This window comes from Hemicordylus capensis, chromosome 10, assembly GCF_027244095.1.
Source record: "Hemicordylus capensis ecotype Gifberg chromosome 10, rHemCap1.1.pri, whole genome shotgun sequence".
Lineage (NCBI taxonomy): Eukaryota > Metazoa > Chordata > Lepidosauria > Squamata > Cordylidae > Hemicordylus > Hemicordylus capensis.
This window is the reverse complement of record NC_069666.1, coordinates 18600851-18619188: the sequence shown is the minus strand read 5'-3', so window position 1 is coordinate 18619188 and position 18338 is coordinate 18600851. Positions and strand designations below refer to the sequence as shown.

Sequence of the window (18338 nt, the reverse complement as noted above, 5' to 3'; positions counted from 1 at the left end):
TATTGCTGACGCCGAGTTAGAAGACGAAGCCCGTCTCAAGCGCTGGTTGAGAGTTGGGACGGGGGCGGGGAGGGGAATGCGTTGGTGACGCGGTGCCCCACGTGACACCGGAGGGGGTTGAAGGAGCGTTAACCCTACAAAGCCCGGGCGGCAGGCAGGTCTCCTCTCCCCCCACTCCCTGGGAAGGTGAGCGCGATGCGTGGGTCGGACCCGGGGGTGTGGGGGGCGCTTCGTTTTTCCCCAGGCATCAGTTCCCTGTGCAAGGGCCGAGCTCAGGCACCTGTGTCTGACGTGCTCAGAGAGGCACATCCCGAAAGTGCCTCTGAACACGTGCAGAGTATTTCCCTCCCACTCATTCCCCAGCTGCACTGCAGTGCTGCGGCAAATCGCTCACCCGACTACAAAAAGTCCATGGATGGGGACTGAATGGAGGAGCTTATAATACTGATATTGTTGCCATTTTCATTTCCCACTACTTCCCCACCAAAAAGGGGGAAAAAATGTCTGAGAAAATGGACTCCCGTTTGCTATGCCCAAAGGCCTGGCGTTTATAATACAGGTATAAGTTATAGGAGCTAACTTAGGCAGGGTAGAGACCCAGCTTTGAATACAATGATGATCTGGCTCCTTCTTCTATGTTCCACCATTGAGAGGGCACTGCTTTGCGTGCAGAAGGTGCCACCTTCAATCCTTGGCAGCATCTCCAAGTTGGGCTGGGGACGACTCCTGCTAGAGTCGCTGCCAGTCAGTGTCAGCAATATAGACCTAGATCGATCAAGGGTCTGATCCATAGAAAGCAGCTTCCTGTGTTCTTATATTTATTTCTCTGCCAATTTCCAAAAGAGTGTCTGTGTCAGTCTGTAAAGTGTGCCCTCCAGTCGGTGTCGACTCCTGGCGCCCACAGAGCCCTGTGGCTGCCTTTGGTAGAATCCAGGAGGGGTTTACCATTACCTCCTCCTGTGCAGTATGAGATGATGCCTTTCAGGCATCTCCCTAGATTGCTGCTGCCCAATATAGGTGTTTCCTATAGTCTGGGAAACATACCAGTGGGGATTCGAACCAGCAACCTCTGGCTTGCTAGGCAAGCCATTTCCCCACTGCGCCATTGAGTGGCAGCCCAGATAACAGAATCTTGAAGCTCCTGTCTTGTTTTCACTGCCAACAGAGGACAAAACTGGATGCATCTGGTCCATGTCCTGGTTATGCGTCACAACTTCGTACTTCTGTCTTTGCACTAGTTCATTATGCTAGCCCACAACTTCAGCCCTCCAGCTGTTGTCGGACTACAACTCCCATCATCCTCACCCACAGCTGCCAATAGTCAGGGATGATGGGTGTTGCAGTCCTAACAACAGTTGTGCACCCCTGTGCTAGCGCATCTGTGTGCAAAGTAGATACTCCACTGGGGTCTGGCCCCATCCCCATAGAAAAGGGGTGATCTGGGTGTACTGTTTGTATCACACCCAGGCAGTTTTTCTCTGGATCAGCCCAAGCATATAGGAGCCAGAAAATGGACACTGAGCAAAATTACTGGACTTAATGATGGACGTTGTTGTGGAGGGTCAGGGTAAATGGACTTCTCTTTATCCCCTTTAGAAGGAGCATGCTTAGAACAGAAACCGGATTGCCTGGGGCAAATGAAGATTTTATTAAATTACCTCGGAATATCCTAGTCAAGGCACCACCATTAGATTTCTAGCTTTCATGACTCCTGGGATTTGCTGTGCCCGCCTTGCTTATATATGTGCTGGTTTTTCGGGTTTTGTTGGTCTGCTGCTATTCGAACAGCTGCTGCATAGAGCCCGACAAGGATCTAGGCTCAGTGCCTTCCATGACATATGGAATGTTTTGGGTGTTGGAGGGAAGGGAAGGGGAAGGAAGGCAGGAAGGAGAAAGAGGAAAAGAGAAAGATGGGGAGAGACACTGGCCTGTTTGCGCCCCTGACCAAGAATCCACACTCTTAGGGCTGGCCCAAAATGGTGTGGTTGTGTGTTATCAATTGGGTCCGGGGTAGATTCATCCCATGATGTCCAAAAGCAATAATGTCCCCATTTTCTTCTTGCTTGCAGATGGAACGGGACTGCTAACGATGGCCGATATGAATTCCCCAAAGTGTCCTACGCCACAGCCCCAGCCTGCTTCCACCCAGAAGAGCACTCGCATCCTCATCGGTGTAACCGGAAGTGTGGCTGCCTTAAAGTTGCCTCTTCTCATCTCGGAGCTGCTGAAGATACCCTCAGTGAGTAGAATCGGGGCATGTCCGAGTTGGCGGGGATCTTGGAGGTCATCTAGTCCAACCCCCGGCTCAGTGCAGGAAACGGCCACAGGTGGCCACCTGGCTTCTGTTTGGAAACCTCCCAGCACTGCATGGGGTGGACTGTTCCAGTATCGAACAGCATTTGGCAGTTAGGAGATGCTTCCCAGTGTTTAGCTGAAATCTGCTTCCCTGACATTTCAACCCAGTCCTGCCCTCAGGAGCAACAGGGAACAAGCAACAGAGAACAGCCCTGATAGGGCTGAGAGAGACTCCTGCCTGCAACCTTGGAGAAGCCGCTGCCAGTCTGTGTAGACAATACTGAGCTAGATAGACCAATGGCCTGACTCAGTATATGGCAGCTTCCTATATTCCGACACTGTCAGGGTTACTTTAAAGGTGGAGAGCTGGTCTTGTGGTAGCAATCATGAATTGTCCCCTTTGCTAAGTCGGGTCCACTCTGGCTTGCATTCAAATGGGAGACTACATGTGTGAGCACTGTAAGATATTCCCATGAGGGGATAGGGCTGCTCTGGGAAGAGCACCTTTTCATGCTTGCATGCCGAAGGTTCAAATTCCCTCCCTGGCATTTATTTCCAAGATAGGGCTGAGAGGGACTCCTGCCTGCAACCTTGGAGAAGAAGCTGCCAGTTTGGGTAGACCATACTAAACTAGATGGCCCAAGGGTCTGACTCGGTATAAGGCAGCTTCCTATGTCCCCAAGTCTGTTCCTTCTTTGTGGCAGCCTTCAAATATTTGAAGAGACATCTTTAAGCACAGGTGAAGAAAGTCTTATTCTCCTGAGCTTTTCGTGCACAATAATCCCAGCTAAGAGCCACCTAATGGCACAGCGGGGAAGTAACTTGCCTAGGGAGCAAGAGGTTGCCAGTTCAAATCCCCGCTGCTATGTTTCCCAGACTATGGGAAGCACCGATATCGGACAGCAGTGATATAGGAAGATGCTGAAAGGCATCATCTCGTACTGCGTGGGAGATGGCAATGGTAAATCCCTCCTACCAAGGAAATCACAGGGCTCTGTGGGCGCCAGGGTTCAACACCGACTTGATGCACAACTTTAACTGGGCAAAGAGGCACCATTTTAAAGCGGCGGTTTTCTTTATTTATCAGGGGGAGAGCAACTGGCCTTGTCCAACCCCAGCACAGCATCCCTCCAGGAGCTGTTGGTGGTGTCTGTCTTATTTCTTTTTAGATTGTGAGCCCTTTGGGGACAGGGAGCCATGTTATTTATGTATTTACCACGTCGAGAACTTTTGTCGAAAAGCGGTATATAAATATTTGTAGTAGCCATAGTAATATTGTCATGCTGCTCTTGCAGGTTTATTGTGATTTTTTTGGTGGCTTTCCCTTTTTTCCTACTGTATCTGTTTTAAATGCTTGTTTTTCAGTTTTTTTAGCTGTTTTAGATGCTTTTTTTTAATTAAAAGAGCCATGTTTGTTTTTGTTTTAAATAACTAAACACCCCGCTCTTTATTTAAAAAAATCGACTTCTAAAATAGCTAACAAGACTGAAATAACGATTAAAACACAGGCAGTGATCATGACCACCAACCAAATGTAGTAATAATTTTGACCTGCAGGTGGCACCATTTGCCAAGGCTCAGCTGTCTGATTCTATCTATATGTCCATGGGCTGGTTTGGATGACAATTGCTCCCTTCCCCTGTAATCAGCTGGGGGAGAAGAGTGGGCTCAGATATCTTTCCCCTCAGCATCCGAGCTTCCACGTTCCCTCCCTGGCTGAGAGAGACTCCTGCCTGCAACCCTGGAGAAGCTGCTGCCAGTCTGTGTAGACAATACTGAGCGAGATGGACCAGTGGTCTGACTCAGTATAAGGCAGCTTCGACGTTCCTATGATGTGTCAGCATCTAATTGCACAGGGCAGCAGTCCATCTGGCCTGCCTCTCTACCACTGTTCCCTCTAACAGGGATTCCCAGATGTTGACTACAGCTCCCAGAATCCCCAAGCAAAAGCCATTGCAGCTGGGGATTCTGGGAGTTGTAGTCAACAACATCTGGGAATCCCTGTTAGAGGGGACACTGCTCTCTACCTGAGGTTTAAAGTCAGACTACTACTTTAAAACGTATTTGAACCTCGCAGATAGGGCAGTTCAGATGAACCCTTCCCCAACATTAGTAGCCAGAGCTCTTGTGTGGGGGAGAGATGGGTCTGCTTGCATTCTTCCCCCACTCAAAAACAAAACCCCATGGTTGGGAAACTCGCAGTTGGCAAGACAATAGGGTTGCCATATTCTGGCTTTCCAAATGTGGGTGCCTAATTTGCATATTATGTAAATTGGCTTCAAAATTATTTTTAAGCAGAATAGTGACTGCAAGTTTCGCTCCATCACAAGGGCTAGAGCTTAGCTTTCCCCCCCGCTTTTTTTAAAAATGAAAGCTGAAATCCGGGCAAATCTGGGTGAGATACTTAAAATCCGGGTAGAACCTGGAATTCTGGCGGGCATGGCAACTCTACCCAGGATTGACTCTGTAGAACTGCCTAATTTCAGTAGGACTGCTTGGGAGTAATTTAGCCTGACTGCAAAGTTGTGGGGTGGAAAGATATCCCATATTTTTCTGTGGAAAATCTTCCATTTCTGAAATTTCTACTGAACTACCTGAAAAGCTTTGGAGAGATATTGAGCAGAAATTAAAATGGTTAAGGTTTTCTTTCTTTCTTTCTTTTAAAAACTAAGTAGGTCAGACAATATGCCAAATCAGATCACAATGTATTCAGGGCAAAAGAAACAAGTCTATAGTAGTTTTTTATAAAGGGGGAAAATATATATAATGCAAGTTTTATGCAAATTGAAGGAAATTTTGCATGGGCAAATTTTAAATTCAAATTCTTCCAGAAAACCCACATCTCTGTCTGAATGTCAGCCAGTGAAACCAAAAGACATAGGAAGCTGCCTTACACTGAGTCAGACCATTGGTCCATCTTCCTCAATATTATCTATACTGACTGACAGCAGCTCTCCAAGATGACAGGCAGGAGTCAGCCTGATACCTTTTGCATGTAAAGCAGATGCTCGTCCACTGAACTACAGCCTCACCACCTAAAGGGTGTAGTATCGTACAGTGCTCAAATGTAGTCTCCCATCCATATGCAAACCAAGGCAGATCCTGCTTTGCAAAGCAGATGATTCATGCTCACCACCACAAGACCAGCTCAAGACCCTGAGATGCAAGCAGTACAGCCTGCAGAAAAGCTTAAATGCATACAAGATATGTATCTGCACAACAGTAATACAATATTCCTGGCTGGGCTACATATGCTGCATTTTTGATGCACTTTTGGCGCTGCGGTTAAGAATTCTTTTTCCTGGGTCTACGAGTTTGGCTTTTAATCTTACATAGGAACATAGGAAGCTGTCATATACTGAGTCAGACCCTTGGTCCATCTAGCTCAGTATTGTCTTTACAGACTGGCAGCAACTTTTCCAAGGTTGCGGGCAGGAATCTCTCTCAGCCCTATCTTGGAGGTGCCACCAGGGAGGGAACTTGGAACCTTCTGCTCTTCCCAGAGCAGCTTCATCCCCTGAGGGGAATATCTTGCAGTGCTCACACATCAAGTCTCCCTTTCATATGCCACCAGGGCAGACCCTGCTTAGCTAAGGGGACAGGTCATGCTAGCTACCACAAGACCAGCTCTCTTCAACCATTAACGGCATCTTTTCTTCTCTCCCCCTTCCATCACTTTTCCCTTGTTAGCTGGAAGTTCAAGTGGTGACTACAGAACACGCAAAGCACTTTTACAACCCTCATGAGATTCCAGTCACCCTCTACAGTGACACCGATGAATGGGAGGTCAGTGTCGATGGCATTTGTGGTGTATGGGCTATAGAAGTTGAATATAGAAGTTAACTGCTTGACATAAGCTTCGCCATTTTGTTGGGGTTTATAATAAGATACTGCTTATGCTGAGATGCCCTTCACCCCGGTAGTTAGTTTTCCCACAGTTAGCAAAAATCATATTTAGCATGGGAACTGCAATTGCTGAAGGGGCAAGATCAAGGCCAGACGGCCTACTGCTTGCACGACTAATGTATGACCTATTTCCAGACCCATTTTCCAGACGAAAGGGGAGCTAACTATGAGTTATGACCTATGACATATAACTGCTTCTTTTTCTGTAACTATCTGAAACTGTTTCCTTAAGAATAACTCAAGAATGTATAAAAGTGTTGCCTTGTAGATGAGTTTCTGTCCTGCTTTGAGCGCGAGCCAGGCAGCACCTTTGCTACTTAAGGGCAAATAAAACTTTGATCTTAAGTCCTCTCGTCTGGGCTGATTATTGGGCTCCATCCGCCCAGGAATGAACCTCCCCTATTGGGGTCAGGGGTACCCCGATACTTCAGTGGTGCCACGACTCGGATATTGGGGTGCAATTAAGGACCCCACTGGGCGGTGGGACCCCTCCGGGGCTCTCGCTGGGTGAAGAGGCAAGCCGGCTGCCGGGAGGGCTCTTGATATTCTTGCCGGAGGGCTCTTGATTCCCTCGGGGTACCCCGATACTTCATTGGGGTACCCCGATACTTCATTTGGACTCCTTTAGCTCTCAAATCATCCTAGCCATGGGAGGTTAGATCCGCATGGTTTGTGTGAAGGCCGGATGTCATCACTTCATGGAAGAAATCCGAGCTGGTTTATGGTAGAAGCTTTCATTGGTTGGTTAAGAATTCAAGAATTCTCGAACTTGGGTCCTCAGATGTTATTGGACTTCAGTTCTCATCCTCACGAACCACAATGGCCCAAAGGTCTGACTCGGTGTATGGCAGCATTCTGTGTTCCATACGCAGTCACAACAGCCATCGAGGCTGAGTATGGATCATAGGATGCTGCCATATACTGAGTCAGACCATAGGTCCATCTAGCTTAGTATTGTCCACACAGACTGGCAGCAGCTTCTCCGAGGTTACAGGCAAGTGTCTCTCTCAGCCCGATCTTGGAGATGCTGCCAGAGAGGGAACCTGGAACCTGCTTCCCAGAGCTGCCCATTCCCCTAAGGGGAATATCTTACAGTGCTCACATATGTAGTCCACCATTCAAATGCAAACCAGGGTGGACCCTGCTTAACAAAGAGGACAATTCATGCTTGCTACCACAAGACCAGCTCTCCTTTCATGATAATGGGAGATGGAATGTGTTCGAAACACGATTCAGCATCCGAATCGCTGCACAATCCCTTTAAAACGAAGGGCTTCCGCGCATAGCCTCCGTGCGGGGGCAGCGGTGGGGAGAGCGCTGCCGGCACATGCTAATAGCTGTGGGGAGCGCTGCAAGTACGGCAGCAGCAGAGCAGGGATGGACCTGCTCTCCTCCTTGTTAAAGGGGTTGTGGGAGCCCTCGGTTTTAAAGGGATCGTGCTGCGATTCGGATGTTGAATCGCGTTTTCAGGACATCCCTACTCCCATCATAATGGAAGGAGAGCTGGTCTGGTGGTAGCAAACATGCATTGTCCTCTTTGCTAAGCAGGGTCCACCCGGATTTGCATTTGAATGGGAGACTACATGTGAGCACTAAGATTTTCCCCTTAGGGGATGAGAGCATAGCTCAGTTGAAGAGCATCTGAGCGCAGAAGGTTCCTAGTTCTCTCCCTGGCATCTCCGAGATGGGACTGAGAGAGACTCCTGCCTGCAATCTTGGAGAAGCCGCTGGCAGTCTGTGTAGACAATACTGAACTAGATGGACCAATGGTCTGACTCCGTATATGGCAGCTACCTATGTTCTATGTCCCTAACCAAAAGATTGGCCATGTTAGTCTTTAACCATGAAAGCAAAAAGCAGTCCTGAAATACCTGGAAGATGTAACAAGTTGACTGTGTCACAATAAATCGAGCCGCCAAAGCTTATGGTACAGTACATCTGTCAGTCTTCCAGGTGTTGCGGAAAGATCCTCTGGAACCTTGCCCTCCTGTTTAATTCAGCCCCTTGCGATCATCCTTCCATCAAATTGACAGAGAATGGGGCATCTGACTGAACTAAAGAAGATCAGACAAGGTTCCCGCAATAGAACCTGTTGCCTGACGGAGAAATTCCCTTTTTTTTACAAGTCAACACAATGAGGGTGTGTGCTCATATTAGCTTTTATTCATGATCATGAAGGCAGAGTACAAGCCAGAAATCTGACAGGAACTGTGCACTCAGGGTACGCAGTTGCCAGTTTATATAGGTTAAAAATAAGGAAGCAAATCGGTAAATCTACCGATATATGTCATTTGTGGTTAAACATTTTGTTTATTTATTTATTTATCCATTTATTTATTTGATTGATTTATATACTGCCCTTCCAAAATGGCTCAGGGCGGTTTACAGTTAAAACAAACCACTAAAAACAGTAAAGCGCTAAAACAAATTAAAAACAATATAACAACTAACAATTTAAAAACATTTTAAAACAACCATTAAACCATTACAATAATTAAAACCCCCGAAATCAGGTTTTAAATTTTGAAATAAACGAACATATGCTATCCTGTTGTGCCAATGAGAGCCTTAGACATGAGTTCCTGTCTGGCCTTTTTGCAGACCCTACTGCTTATCAGCATCTTCTGGTGCCAGCTCTTTTTCTTTCTGCTGAGTGTGGGATTTGTCTCATGACCCTGATCTCCTATCTTGTCTCCTGTCAGGCTCTGATATTTTTACCTCTTGGCCGGTGGGCCTCACATCCTTGACTCAAACAATTTTATTCTGGCCTACTGGCTTTACATTCTGTTTAGGAGCCTGAACCAAACTTTTATACACTTATCTGTGGGCCTGGATTAAACATTTCTTTATCACAGGAGTTGTAGGAAGATTGGTTCTTGAAATAAACCAGACTACCTTGGGAAAGCTGCGTTCGGCAGCTATACTCCTCCAAGTCTTTTTGAGGTTCCCATGGGGGGATTTTTTGAGGTGGAAGGGCCTGTGGTGAGCAGGCAAAGTATCTTTCTGGTTCCCACCCTCCATCCTCCTGTTTGTAGCTTTGGAGGGCGGCTTCTCTTGTGCTGAACTGCTTCACACTTATGTCATATCTGGTGGTGGTGGAAAGGGTTTAGTGGCTGCCGGTTTAACAACAACAACAACAAATATTTATACCACTTTTCAACATAAGTTTCCAAAGTGGTTTACACAGAGAAATAACAAATAAATAAGATGGCTCCCTGTCCCCAAAGGGCTCACAATCTTAAAAGGAACATAAGATAGACACCAGCAGCAGTCACTGGAAGTACTGTGCTGGGAATGGATAGGGCCAGTTGCTCTCCTCCTGCGAAATAAAGAGAATCACCACGTTGAAAAGGTGCCTCTTTGCCAAGTTAGCAAGGAAGTTAGTTGATGGAGGAACCAGTGGGTATGGGGTGCAGACCCCCTCCTGAAGCATTTGAAGAGTTCCCTGCCAAACCTACTGCTAACTGGGCAAAGAGGCACCTTTTTAAAGTGGCGATTTTCTTTATTTAGCGGGGGGGAGCCACTGGCCCTATCCATACCCATTACAGCATCCCTCCAGCTTTTGTTTCTTTCTAGATTGTGAGCCTTTTTGAGACAGGGAACCATCATCCATTCATTCATTCTCTCCTCTCTCGATGTAAACCACTTTGGAAACTTTTGTTGAAAAACGGTATATACATATTTTTAGTAGTAGAAGAAGTTGTTGTAATGATCCCCATGGGCTCTCCACATACAAATTGTCCCTCCTCGCTGCAAAAGAAATTTAAGTGAGGAGTTGCTTTCCCTCTGTCTTTATTTTGTTTTAATTTTTACATTTGTATCCCGCTCTTCCTGCAAAGAGCCCAGAGGAGCCCAAACATACATGGTTATGTTTATCCTCCCAACAACCCTGTGAGGTAGGTTAGGCTGAGAGATACATGACTGGCCCAGAGTCACCCAGCGAGTGTCATGGCAGAATGAGGATTGAACTCGGGTCTCCCCGGTCCTAGTCCAACACTCTAACCCAGGGATTCTCAAACTTGGGTCCTCGGGTGTTATTGGACTTCAACTCCCATAATCCCCAGCCTCAGTGGCCTTTGGTTGGGGATTATGGGAGTTGAAGTCCAATAACACCTGAGGACCCAAGTTTGAGAATCACTGCTCTAACCAGTATGCCACGCTAGCATGTTGAGGAGTTGCTTTTCCTCAAGCTTTCTCTCTGTCTTCACCCCTGCCCATGTATTAAGCATATGGTTTCACTAAAGCAAGACGATCCCTCCTCCACAGCTCTGGAAAGGGCGCACGGATCCGGTGCTGCACATTGAGCTGAGGCGCTGGGCCGATATCATGGTGGTCGCCCCTCTGGATGCAAACACCCTGGCTAAAATTGCCAACGGCCTCTGCGATAACTTGCTGGTGAGTTGTGACTGCCTTCCGCCCCTGCTACATACAGGCAGAAATGCCCATTTGTGCCTCTCTCTGTGCTCGTGTGAATTTTGCATGCTGAATCTCTGTCCCCTTCTCTTGATCGGAGGCTCGGATTTCGCCTGCCTCCCCTCTCCCTCCTGTTAGATCTGATTTTATGCACTCTCTCCAGGCCCATACATGCATTATGTTCAACACTCGTACCACGACTGTACAGTGTACACAGATCTATTTGCAGGTACAGTCATTCACATGTTATGCTGAACACAGGTACAGAAGTACACTTCCTTTCTCTCCCCACCTGCCCACCTGCCTGTTTGCTGGCCTGTCCATTTGCCTGATGTTCCCTGCCGCCGTTGCTTTCCTCTCCCCTCACTCGCAAATTCTCGCGAGAGCTGCCATGCATGGGATTAGCAACGGGTACATATAAGGGAATTATATATATACTAGCTGGGCCAGGCGCAGAACATCTGTGCCTCCAACCGGCCCACCCACTGCCACTGTTTCCCCCCACCCATCGCCGGCATGCCTGGCTTTCTGGCCAACTGGCCATTTCCTCCCGCCCCCTTTTGGCAGGCTGGCCAGCCAGTTTCCTCTCCCCCACCACCTTGCCCGCTTCTTGCCTCCACCCCGCAGTTTCTTGCCCCCACCCACTCCCGGTAGCAGCCGCCTCCTCCTGGGGGCCAGGCCGGGCTAGCCCGCTGCCGCCGCCTCTGTCCAACCGACTGCCACCATCATGGTCTCCCCATCCCTGTCGCTATCCCGCAGGCAGCTGCTCGCAAACTCTCGCGAGAACTGCCACACATGAGATTAGTGACGGGTATGTTTAGGAGAATTAGATAGTTAGCTATATAGATGGCTCCCTGTCCTCAAAGGGCTCACAATCTAACAAAATAGACAACAGCGACAGCTACTGGAGGGATGCTGTGCTGGGGATAGAGAGGGCCAGTGCCACCCCCACCCCCTGCTAAATAAAGAGAATCATCACTTTTATAAGGTGCTTCTTTGCTCAGTTAGCAGGGAACTAATTCCTGGGGGCCAGTTCCTGTCCAGACAGGAAGTGAAGGGCTTGGCCTGGCTCCTGGGAGGCTGGAGGAGTCTCCTCCCTTCCTTTCTGCCCTGGCTTCTGCTGCTTGTTCTGGGGTAGAGGAGTGGGTGAATGAGGCTTCTTTAAACAACAGGGTCCTTTCTAAGTAATGAATTCGAGCTATAGGATCATATTATACTATGTATTGTCTGACACTTTGCTATCAAGTGGCAGTCTGGTGGATAGGGGAGTGAATGGGGGCGGGGGAAATACTCAAGGGTGGGGGGAGTGCCCGCTCACCCTTGCTGCCCTTGGGAGGCATCTCTGGAAGCAACTCTTTTTGATTCATGCTCCTGAATCTCCATGCATAAATTCCCTTTTTCCACGTTTCCCAGTTTCTCATGGAACACAACTGCTTAAAATTTTGCTGACAGCATTTTGATCTGTGTTTCAATAGTGTGAACATTTATATATGCAATTTATATATGTAGTAGTGTGTTGTGGCGGCAGGTAACCTTTTTTTGAGAGAGAAAGAACAATGCAACACATCAGCCTTTCATATTGCAATCAAAAATTAGGAACACAGGAAGCTGCCTTCTACCGAGTCAGACCCTTGGTCCATCTAGCCCAGTATGGTCTACACTGACTGGCAGCGACTCTCCAGGGTTCCAGGCAGGAGTTTCTCTCAGCCTTTCCTGAAGATGATGCCAGGGACTGAACCTTAGGGAAGAGAGCTGGTCTTGTGATAGCAAGCATGACTTGCCCCCTTAAGCTAAGAAGGGGCCATCCTGGTTGCATATGAATGGGAGACTCGATGTGTGAGCACTGCAAGATATTCCCCTCAGGGGATGGAGCCGCTCCGGGAAGAGCAGAAGGTTTCAAGTTTCCTCCCTGGCTTCTCCAAGATAGGGCTGAGAGAGATTCCTGTCTGCAATCTTGGAGAAGCCGCTGCCAGTCTGTGCAGACAATACTGAGCGAGATGGACCAAGGGTCTGACTCAGTATATGGCAGCTTCCTATGTTCCAATGTGCACCTAGGTAATTTTGGAGCCTGGACCTAAAGGCCTTTGGAGGCACCCCGCTGCACATTAAGCATAATTTTTTAACACGTAGGTTCTTGAGGGCACAAACCACAGCACCCAGGACAGACTAAAGAGGATTGGTTGGGGGGCAGGGTGTGTGGAGGCCCTGGACATCAGCCCCAAAGTCCAGGGGTAAGAGCGCCTCTGGCCTACATGCCAGTGCTTGCAACGACCCAGGAGGGAAGTGATGGGTTTCAGGAGGAGTGCTAGACTGTGCCAGAGTGCTGCCCCTTTAAATTTTCTCTACGCTCCAGGTTGGGAGGCGGAGTGCAAACTCAGGTATTTAAGGGCCTCAGTCCACTTCTGGCCTTGGTCTGAGCAAAAGGTTCACTTGGAGCTCTCCAGGGTACTGCAGTGCCAACGGCCTGGTCTGGCCTGCAGAACAGGACACCTCTGGCCTGTTCTACTTCAGAGCGCAGGTGGGGACTCCTTTCCAGGGGCTTGCCTTCTTTTGCAGACATGCATCATCCGTGCCTGGGATCTGAGCAAACCGCTGCTCTTCTGCCCTGCCATGAACACAGCCATGTGGGAGCACCCCATCACCGTGCGGCAGGTGGAGCAGCTGAAGGGCTTTGGCTACGTGGAGGTTCCTTGCATTGTGAAGAAGCTGGTTTGTGGAGACGAAGGTTAGTCACTCGCTAGCTCTGTGTGTGTGCTCTCTCCTCTTAAATGTCATTGTGGGATATATGGTGAAACATAATGCTGCCCTTTATATGTGCAGCAGCTTTTTGACAGTGTGTCTGAAGACATGGTGGTCCGGCTGCTCTTGAATTATTCTCATCAAATCTGATCGCTCTAAGAAGGTGTCCTGATAAATTGTATATAAATGCTGATAAATTGGGCAGCAGGGGTTTTAAAAAATCTATAATAGGGCTGCAAAATGTTGGCCTTCCAGCTGTTTTTGGTCGTACCCCATTTATGGAATAGCCTCACCAGTGTGGTTTGCCTGGCTTCATCACTTTGTTTTTTTAGATGCCAGATGAAGACCTTTTTGTTCACTCAGGACTTTAGAATTTTAAGATTTTGGTCTGCTTTTAACTGATTTTTTAAAAAGGTATTTTAAATTGTTTTGTATTGCATTTTGTATTTTCTCTCCCCACCCCCGCCCCACTTTTTTTGGACTTATGATTTAATGCGTTGTGTTTTTCTCTCCTCATGTTTTAATGTTGTGTTGTAAGCTGCCCAGAGAAAAATTTGTTATGGGGCGGCTAACAAAGTTGTATTATTCTTTCTTGTTTACACAGTCAGACAGGTGTTATTGACTGGCTTGTTTTATCCAGACATCGAGTCGTTCTCAAGGACCTGGGATAGCTGAATTTTATTATCAGTATTGTTCTTCGACGTGGTCTCTGTGCTTTACACGAATGGGCTTTGCGCCTGCGCAGAGACCACATCAGAGCTTCCAAGCTAAAGTTCTAACTTTTGGCGGTAACCCCGCCCCCTATAGGCAGCTGCGCGGGCTTCCATCTCCAGTCTTTCTTCAGCCACGTTCAAAGACACATCGCTGAGCTGCTCCTTGCTAGACTCTTGTGCAAGTACTGTATTCTCCTTCCCTTTTCCCCCTTATTTTCGTTCAGTACTTCCTTTCCTTAGCATTTTTATTTCGCCCCCGGTCACCCCCTCGGATATCTTCCTAGTTTCGTTTTCCACCCCGTCGCGGCCTTCGGGCCCGGCGTGCTGCAGATCCTTCACCTCCGCTTTTCTCCGTATACTCTCTTCGGCCTGTGGCAAAGACTACAAAATTTAAGCAGTGTGATCGCTGCAAATCCAAGATCCCTTCGACCGACGGCCACAAGCTCTGCCTTTTTTGCCTTGGTGAATCCCACAAGGTTGGCTCTTGTCTACACTGTGCAGCCTTTATGAAGCAGGCATGCAAAAATCGAGCCTCTCGAATTTATTCCTGCTAACTGGGCAAAGAGGCACCTTTTACCGTGGTGATTCTCTTTATTTAGCAGGGGGAGAGTAACTGGCCCTCTCCACCCCCAGCACAGTACTTCCAGTGACTGTTGCTGGTGTGTGTCTTAGGTTTCTTTTTAGAATGTGAGCCCTTTGGGGACAGGGAGCCATCTTATTTGTTATTTCTCTTTGTAAACTGCCCTGAGCCATTTTTGGAAGGGCGGAATAGAAATCGAATTATTATTATTATTATTATTTATTTATTGGCTTTGGGAACAGGCGTTCCAAACTACGGGCTCGGACAAACTGTCCACCATGCAGGCCAAAGTATCCCTTGAGTGACAGGCTCTAAAGCAGACCTCACAAAATAAGGCCTGGGGGCCGGATCTGGCCAGCAGGGACTTCTCTGTTGGCCTATAGGAAGGAAAGTCCTGCAGCAACAGCAGGAGCCATGAAGAGCTCTTGGCCTGCCCAGTGACCAGCAGTAACAGCAGCAGTTCAATGCATTTGTCCGCTGAAGACCAGATGTTCCTCACCTGCCTGGCGAGTCATTCCTTTGGGCCAGAGCGCACTAACACCATCCCTCTCTCCACTCGCCTTCCCCCTCCAGGCCTCTGCCTCCACACTTTCATTAATTTTTCAAAAATTGATTTTAGTGTAATAGTTAATGTACTGAAAATTGACCTTGGCCCCTGCACACTAAGTCATGGTTGGTTCTGTTCCACCAGGACATTTGAGTTGTGCACCTCTGCTGTAAAGCACGTAATTATAGCGGGCATCCCTCCCTCCCCCCTAGTTATGCACCTGGAAAAGGATGCATCATCATCACACTACTTCCTGCCTTGGTGCATTCTGGGATGCAACAGTGGAGGGAACAACGACAATTTGAAACAGCTGAGCAAGGTGCTCATTTGAAAGGCTCCTGCTGGCCGCCTCCTCCTGAATAGACAATTTCTTCAGGAACAGCCAGATCCGTAAGAAAAATAACCCCCGCCACTTACCCCCACTTTGATGCATCAAGCCAGTGATTATTATTGTCTCGATGCAATTCAGGGTGCCCCCAATATCCAGCACACGTTCAGTCATTAGCAAAAAGTGTCGACCCCAATAATAACCGCACAGCCCTACCAAAAGGTTCATTCTCTGTCTATGCAGCAAGTGTAACTAGAGGGGATGGGCATTTCCTCCCCAGTTGTACACCAGGAAAAGGATGCAACATCATGATTTTGCTTCCTGCCCTGGTGCATTGAAGGGGAGTTGCAGGGGAGAGACAGTAGGAAAGAGGGCATGCCTTCAGCTCTTGGGAAATAGGATACTGGACTAGAGAGGCATGGGGCCTGATCCAGCAGGGCTTTTCTTATGTCTAGGGAGGAGGAAGTGGTGATTTGGAATAGCTGGGCAGCCGATTTCTTCAGGTACAGTGGGATCTTCAAGAATATGCCCCCTCCTCTCAGTGCATTGGCTTGATGTGATCCAGCATGCCCCTGATATCCAACTGGTTCATTATCAGCATGGGGTCAATCCTGACCCCAGTAATGATTTATGTGCACAGCCCTGCCAAGACGTCCATGGGTGCTCTTGTCATCAGGAGCTGGCGCACAGGTGAACAGGTTAAAGGAGCACTGGTGGTCAGCCTTAGAAGCGGGAGTGGGAGCAGAGAACGGTCTTTTCTTCTGGAAGAGCCGGCCGTAACCAGCTTGTCTTCTTGCTATGCAGGGCGCGGCGCCATGGCAGAAGTGCCAACCATTGTGGAGAGAGTCAAGTCCATCCTGTCTGAGTGGGGCCGCCTGCCCACGTAGTGCCGGAGTGGGCTGCATTTCTTCCTCCTCGTGGGCAATCGGTGGGCTACGAAGATGGGAGGAGCCAACAAAAAATGTGAAGAATTGCCTTCTTGGGAAACAAAATCTGATGAAGTTGGATCTGGTCATTACCGACTCCTCTGATTCAGCACATCTGGGGACCTCTTCAAACAGAACCTAAAGAGTCTGGTGCTTGAGAACTCCTTTTGGGCATCCCCAGGAAGTAGTCCCACCTCAAGAGAGATTTGCAGGAGATTAGTCCCCGGGATCGCAAACATGGGTCCCCAGATGTTGTTGGCTTACAACTCCCATCATCCTCAGCCACAGTGGTCTTTTGCCATTGTGGCAGGGGATGATGGGAGTTGTGGCTTCCCAGATGTTGTTGGACTACATCTGAGAAGCCTCAGATTAGACAACTTGGCTAGGAGTCTTCAACAAACCCTTGAGGAGGCCTAGAGAAGCCACTGATGTGAAGACGTGCGGGTTTAGGGAGGAAACTGGGAATATCACAGACCGTTCTGCTCCTCAATGGGCAGTTTGTGGGCTACACCAGATGCACAGGCCTCTCCCGCTGACATGGGCCTTTCTTGGAGGCTCCCCGTGATTACCAGGACTACAGTCCTAGTTGCCATGCAACATGGCAGCAAGGGCCTTGAGCTGAGGAAGGAAGATGTACACATGACCCTTGGCTTGTGGGGAGAGAGGTGGGTCACGAAGCATCCAATGAAACTATTTCATTTTCCTAGGGGGAAGATGATTAGGATTGGGTGTCCTGTAAAAGTGCAAGGAATGAGCCGTGAGCATCCAAAAGTTCAAGGTAAAATCGTCAACCACCCGGAATGCCTTGGTTGTCGTCCAGAGATCAGCAGCCTACAGCACGTACACCAAAAGTGGCGTGCGCACTGATCTTGAGCCCCGCTCACGCTGCTAGGAACTCTACAATGCCCGCTACCTGCCTCTGGCTGGTATGTCGCTGCTTTCTGTAACAGGCAGCAGGCATTCAGCATCTTCCTTGCGTGCCGGCCTTCCTTGCACGTACGCTCCCTGCCCACTCCAGCAACCAGCCTCTCTGCTTTCTCTGCTCCTGAAAGCCAGGAGACAAAGCACAACAGGTTTGCTGAAGGACAGAGAGACAGGCCAGCCACTGATGCATAATGCTGGCTGAACAGTGCTGAATGCTGTTGGTGGTGGGGGGGAAGAGAGGTGGCAATCAGCATAGGACTTCCAGCCCAGTAGTGAGTCCAGGGGATGGGGGTGTGGCCAGTGCTGTGGGGGTGGGGCTAGTGAGGTAGGGATGCCAACTTTGCTTTGAGTGGCACCCTGAGGAACATAGGAAGCTGCCATATACCATATACCGAGTCAGACCATTGGTCTATCTAGCTCAGTATTGTCTGCACAGACTGGCAGCAGCTTCTCCAAGGTTACAGGCAGGAATCCCTCCCAGCCCTATCTTGGAGATGCTGCCAAGGAGGGAACTTGGAACCTAGATGCTCTTCCCAGAGCGGCTCCATCCCCTGAGGGGAATATCTTACAGTGCTCACACTTGTAATGCAAATGCAAAACAGGGTGGGTCCTGCTTAGCAAAGGGGACAACTCATGCTTGCTGGCACAAGACCAGCTCTCCTCCCTTGGTGAACTACAACTCTCATCATCCCTAACAATTGGCCACTCTGTCTGGGGCCGATGGGAATTGTAGTCCCAACTGCACAACTTTAGCCCTCCTGCAGATATTGGACTACAAGTCCCATCATTCCTGTCAGTTGGACACTGTGGCAGGGTCCAGTGGGAGCTGTAGTCCAAAAACAGCCAAAGGGTCTGAGCCGTGCACAGGAGGGAACCTGGAACCTAGATGCTTTTCCCAGAGCGGCTCCCTCCCCTGAGGGGAATATCTTACAGTGCTCACACTTCTAGTCTCCCTTTCATATGCAAC

General features: G+C 48.7%; 1 protein-coding gene across 3 annotated transcripts; it reads left to right on the top strand.

Annotated features, from left to right (window-relative positions):
• The first annotated feature begins 24 nt into the window (after positions 1 to 24).
• Positions 25 to 16513, top strand: PPCDC (phosphopantothenoylcysteine decarboxylase). Of its 3 annotated transcripts, none has more exons than XM_053271731.1 (6): positions 25 to 186; positions 2070 to 2239; positions 5986 to 6081; positions 10468 to 10596; positions 13171 to 13339; positions 16326 to 16513. In XM_053271731.1, exons 2-6 carry the CDS (start codon positions 2090 to 2092, stop codon positions 16406 to 16408), a joined length of 627 nt encoding a protein of 208 aa, XP_053127706.1. In that variant the 5' UTR covers positions 25 to 186; positions 2070 to 2089; the 3' UTR covers positions 16409 to 16513. The 3 variants fall into 3 exon arrangements, with proteins under 3 accessions (XP_053127706.1, XP_053127708.1, XP_053127707.1); XM_053271732.1 differs by lacking the exon at positions 25 to 186 and adding an exon at positions 1876 to 1979; XM_053271733.1 differs by lacking the exon at positions 10468 to 10596.
• Positions 16514 to 18338: the final 1825 nt, after the last annotated feature.

Coding starts and splice junctions, on each gene's coding strand:
- PPCDC (XM_053271731.1), top strand. CDS start 2,090: ATGGCCGATATGAATTCCCCAAAGTGTCCTACGCCACAGCCCCAGCCT. Junction 6,082..10,467: donor GTGACACCGATGAATGGGAG/GTCAGTGTCGAT, acceptor CCTCCTCCACAG/CTCTGGAAAGGGCGCACGGA. Junction 10,597..13,170: donor GCCTCTGCGATAACTTGCTG/GTGAGTTGTGAC, acceptor CTTCTTTTGCAG/ACATGCATCATCCGTGCCTG.